This window comes from Oryza sativa, chromosome 5 (assembly GCF_034140825.1).
Source record: "Oryza sativa Japonica Group chromosome 5, ASM3414082v1".
Taxonomy (NCBI): domain Eukaryota; kingdom Viridiplantae; phylum Streptophyta; class Magnoliopsida; order Poales; family Poaceae; genus Oryza; species Oryza sativa.
Window position 1 is genome coordinate 26993993 of NC_089039.1, and position 5743 is coordinate 26999735.

General features: G+C 44.0%; 1 protein-coding gene across 1 annotated transcript; it reads left to right on the forward strand.

Annotated features, from left to right (window-relative positions):
- The first annotated feature begins 3661 nt into the window (after positions 1–3661).
- LOC9269440 (Transcription factor LATE FLOWERING) lies at positions 3662–5499 on the forward strand. The gene is made up of 2 exons (XM_015782994.3): positions 3662–3792; positions 4024–5499. Exon 2 carries the CDS (start codon positions 4107–4109, stop codon positions 5355–5357), a length of 1251 nt encoding a protein of 416 aa, XP_015638480.2. The 5' UTR covers positions 3662–3792; positions 4024–4106; the 3' UTR covers positions 5358–5499.
- Positions 5500–5743: the final 244 nt, after the last annotated feature.

Sequence of the window (5743 nt, forward strand, 5' to 3'; positions counted from 1 at the left end):
CACGACAAGTCGGTACAATATTCCTATGAAGTTTGTCACGTCAGAGAGAGAGTTATGGATCAATACGTGTCGTCGGTTGCATTGCATTTGCAATTAACACGTCCATCAATATGTAACAGAGGTACATCAAACGTACTTAAAAACACATTACCTACAAGCCTAAAACTAGCTAGCCATCGACACTGTTAGTGCAACATGCATCCAACAGCAATGCAAACAAATACAACTAGACATGTTTAATACTTTATCTTGCATGAGTAACTAGAAGGTCGTATAATTAACCATATAAAAGTACATTGAAACATAAACCAGTAGATATCACTTTCTTCATTAACATATATGACCTTTCTATAAATGCAGCTATAGTGTGGACTTTTAAAGCTCGAAAGTTCTTAAAATATTATCACACATTCTAAATTTGGATAAAAGGATAATTAGCCACTGTTGTTTCCCTTCATCTTTTGAGGGATTTTCTCTGAAGTTGTTTTAGAAGGGAGATTTTCTCTGAAGTTAACAGTTACTACATGAACAACCATCTGAGATATATAGAACGCCAAGTAGCCACGTAGGATATATATATATATATATATATATATATATATATATATATATATATATATATATATATATATATATATATATATATATATATATATATATATATATATATATATATATATATATATATATATATATATATATATATATATATATATATATATATATATATATATATATATATATATCTGTGTGTGCGCGCGCGCGCGCTGATGAGGATTGAGGAGACAAGAGAAGGAGGAGATAGTATAACATCATGTCACCATTAACAAGAGAAGGAGGAGATGATTCACCTTATTCAAAAATTTATTTATTTATTACTTTGCTATAATTTATTTTGTCACTACAACTTACAAGTAAGGGTGGATCCATCGTGGGTGCTAGAAGGACTCGACTCTCTCCTATCTCGTTGGATCACCATTGATAGAATGAGTTAAGGAGGGGGGGCTGAAGGAGGAAAAAGAAGATGAGCCCTCCCTCTAATCATCTATTTTATTTACAAATGATCGAACGTTTTGTTTTCGCTGTGTCGCTGACGGACCTTCACTCACTTGTCACTTAATCTCTAATGGGTAACGAGGGCTCTACCGGTCAGAGATTATATATAGTCCAAGCCCGTCAGATGGACGTAAGTAGAAAAAAAATCGTCAGAAAAAAAATGGACTAGTAGATTGAGTAGAGACTCGTGGCATGCAACTGTCGGAGGCGGCAACCCACGTACCGGCGGCCAAGCTTCCGGACCCTCGCGCGGCGGTTGCGGCCGGGGCCGGCCGGAGAGACGTACCGGAGACGCGTCGCGGAGACGGAGCCCCCACCGTCTCTAAATGCCGCCGCCCTTTTGGTACTTTGATGCTGCAGACGTACGACTCCCAATTCAATTCTCATGCTGTTTCCATTTAATTTTCGTATACAGATTGCCAGGGATTCTGATTAATTAAGTTTGTGGTGATCTTAATTAGCCCCCCGCCCTGCTACTGCTAGATGTTCCTTTCAAATACAGAGAAAAAGTCGCCTAGTAGATGCGAATGTGATGGAATTTTGCCGGAACTGAATTTAATTATGAGTTGGTACGCTTGAGGGGGGGATGATGATCAAATGCTGTAAACACTGTACTTAATTTTGCATGTTGAGTGGTGCTGTCGAGTGTAAACTGTATGGTTGCTGTGCTATGCTGCAATGGACAAGAGCAGTAGGATGTGTCTTGTGACCACAGTTGGTACGTAGTACGTGATCCTTTTTTTCTGATGATATGCATGGCTGCAAACTGAGACTCTGACAAAAGAGATAAAACTGCGCATATGTTTGGAGTAATGTGCTATATATGTAAGCGTTATGCTGCTAATTAAGCTCGTGTGAAGGCACACCAAACATATGCATCTCAAGCAAAGGAGATAAAAATTACGAGTGCTCCTAGTATTCTTCACACAGGACACACAATAGATGATATTCAATTGACAAGAGCGTCATGTATGATCTATCTGAGTATATCTGACCATAGGTAACAGATATACATAGACTTTATCAGCTCCAAGGCAAGTAGCTAGCAGGCAACCAATTTGTGAATGATATATATTATTCGCTTGTGAATTTTTCAGTGGATTTCTTTGGGTCCAACTTGTGGTAGATTGGTGGTGGATGCATGTGTACCGGGAAGCAGAATTTTCATATAGTAATTAATTATAACCTGGAATTAATGAGAGTAGACAGTGGAAGTTCATTACAGTATACTAGTATAGGATTCAAGATCCATGCAAGCTCGATCTCTGTCTACTCCTTTTGTACTGAGATTTTCCTTAACTTTTCAATAAAAAAGCAGGGTTCTTAGAAAAAAAATAATAATGAGAGGGCCACTTGATTTTTAGTATTACAATTCCAAAATGGAGGGCAATATATGTTACCATGTGCCGTATGCACTAATTAATCTGAAGCTTGACTACTTCAGTGGTACTGGCTAACCTTTTCTTTTCTGAAAAATGAACGCATGCATGACGAAAAAACCGACATCTTGTTACAAAGAAATGTTCCATAGTAGCTGAGTACTGTACATCTATCATGGATTGTATTTAAATAATGGATGTAAGTAGACTTTGTGTTCTTATCTTGTCCTTTGTTTATTAATTCTTTCTGAAGAAATAGGAATTCTTATCTTGCAATCGATTGTGGTTACATATCCTCATCAATATGTGGTCCTCATCTTATCATGGATATGATGCATGTACATATATATACTTTGCATTGTGTGTGGTTCCTTCCCTTTTGAATCAAGAAAATAATATCAAAATAAGTATCTAGTAAGGACCTTGCTCTGCATTACCGTTTGCTTGTGTCACGGATTTGTCTTGTTTCATCTGTTTCAGAGATGTGTCCTGCCTTCCTTGTTATCTTGTTCTTTTCAAAAAACGGACAGGAAATCTTGATGTCTTCCTGGACCAGCTGCTAGCTAGATTCAGCTTGTTGTAGTTAAAAACTACTGCTACTGCTACTAAATGTTACAGAAACTATACAAGTTATCGTGCTTAATCATTAGTCCTGTCACATGAAGAAACTCCAAAGTTTCATGTGATGTAGTACCAAGTCCCAACAAAAAACTACCAGATACAGTACAATCCAGAGATAAGTTACCTCAACTCCTCAACCAGACAAGAAACAAGAAGACAAGCAGAAGAGGGCACTGGCAATAATATTCATCAAAGCAATAAACTGGAACCATTTCCACAGAAGTAAATTCAGAAATATTTTTTAGATAATACTGAGAATCTCAGAAATCTTAGCACAGTAAGATATATACGGTCTTTAATCTAACCTTGCAGAACAAAGAAAAATAGCTAGTACAGTAGTTATCACCTAAATTGACTCGACTCAAGAGCAGTCAAATGTAACTGTCAATTAGTAATTAAGCGAGTGAAATTGTTGTGCTAGTACTCTCTGCTGTCCCCAACTGATTGCGCCCCACATAATGCAAGAAAGAGATAGAGAGAAAATGACTTATCTTGCTTTTTTCTAAGGAAAAAGAACCAAATTTGGCCAGCTATATGGATTAGATTTAGCCCACTGCTAGCTCAGAGCCGCCTATAAAAGACGCCCATATGCCCAGCCATCCCACAGGCAGAGGACCATCCTAGCAAACGCTGCACTTGTGCTCAGTTCGTCCCCATGCTACACCAATCTCTTCAGAATCTATCTCAGATCGGCACTTACCTATAGCTGAAATGATCAGATATCCTCACTAATCAGGTACTCCCAAGATGCAATAAAACACTATTTCTTTCCTGTTTTTGTTCTTCTTCTTGATTTCTACTCCGTTATGTTAATCTTGGCAGCAATAGATTCTGTTGGGCTAGATATATATCTTGCGTATGTTGATCAGCATTTTTGGTTGGGAGTTAGATTCTGAATTTATTGCTAATCATGCAGTTGCATACTCTTGCATGTGTTTCTGCTGACACGAGCTCATTTAATTTGCAGTTAATTGCAGTGGTAGTAGCAGCAGATAGCTACAGGCGAGTTTAGCTAGCCAATTTGGAAGCCTCGCCGGCGGCGACCGCGTCATGTACATGGACGCCTTCGGGTGGAGCGCGCCAGCCGCGCCGTGCCAGCCGAGCTGCGGCCCCGGCGGCGACGACGACGACGACGTCCTCCTCGCCGCCGTCTTGGGCGCGAGCTTCGAGCTCCACTCCCTCGTCGACGGCGGCGGCAACGGCGCCGCCGGCGCCGTTCGCTCTGACGATGCCTACGGCCTCGACGTCGACCTGCCGTCCCACCAGATGAGCCTCCTGCGTTGCCAAGATGGTCTGAGTGCTCTTCACGGCGACGCGTCCCCGACGGCGGCGGCGGCGGCGTTCCTTGACTCGGTGGATGTGTTGCCAGTGCCGGCCATCGCCGGCGCGACGCACGACGACGGCGGGCTCCTCGATAGGTTCGCGTTCCCGAACGTTGCCGAGACGACGACCGTGCAAGCCGCCGCGTCGAACACCGCCTTCTCCGGATACAGCAGCAACACCACCGGCGGCGGCAACATCTCCTCCGGCGAGTCGAACACCTACACGGAGGTGGCGTCGACGCCGTGCGCCGTGTCGACGACGACGACGACGACGGCTCTGCCCCCGTCGAAGCGGAAGCTACCAGAGAAGTACCCCGTCGTAGGCACATCACCAACGACGAAGACCACGACGACGTCGGAGACAGCCGCAGAGCGCCGGAGCACCAAGAGAGGGGCCGGGGGCAGCAGCAGCATCACGTTCGGCGGCGGCTGCCACGGCGCCGGTGCGGCGGCGGCGCTGCTCGGCCTCGGCCGCGGGTACGAGCCGGACACGGAGGCGATAGCGCAGGTGAAGGAGATGATCTACCGCGCGGCGGCGATGCGCCCGGTCACCCTCGGCGGCGCCGCCTCCGCCTCCGACCCGTCATCGGCGGCGCCGCCGCCGCCCCAGCGGCCGCGGCGCAAGAACGTGCGCATCTCCAGCGACCCGCAGACGGTGGCGGCGCGGCTGCGGCGGGAGCGGGTGAGCGAGCGCCTGCGCGTGCTGCAGCGGCTGGTCCCCGGCGGCAGCAAGATGGACACGGCCACCATGCTCGACGAGGCCGCCAGCTACCTCAAGTTCCTCAAGTCGCAGCTCGAGGCGCTGGAAACCCTAGGGAATGGCAATGGCAACGGCAACCTGTTGCACCATGGCTACTACACTGGATCAAGAAATGCTACTGCTACTGCTGCTACTGGTTCTAGCAATAGCACTGTACTTGCATTTGGGCGAGATGGACTTGCTGGCTTTGTGAAATCCAATAGGAATTTGCAATTGTAGTACTGTGTACCATGCATGATTCATGCATGCATGCAAGGTGTGTATTCGTGTGAGTGACATATATATATTTTATACATGCATGAGACAAATCTCTTGCTGTTCAAGCTGATAAAAATTAATGCTTCATTTTTACCTTTTGATCGATTGAGAGGATTTTATATGATTAACAGTGTGTAACTAGGGCTGAGTTCTTATTTTACTTTTCCGACTCATCTCCCTCGTATTTTACACGCACGCTTTTTAAATTATTAAATGGTGTGTTTTTTTAAAAAAAAATTATATATGAAAGTTACTTTAAAAAATCATATTAATATATTTTTCTAATTAATGTTAGCTAATATTTAATTAATTATGTACTAAACGCTATTTTGTTTTGCATGGATCGA

Bases quoted from the DNA above. Each gene is read 5' to 3' on its own strand.
- LOC9269440 (XM_015782994.3), top strand. From the start codon at position 4,107: ATGTACATGGACGCCTTCGGGTGGAGCGCGCCAGCCGCGCCGTGCCAG.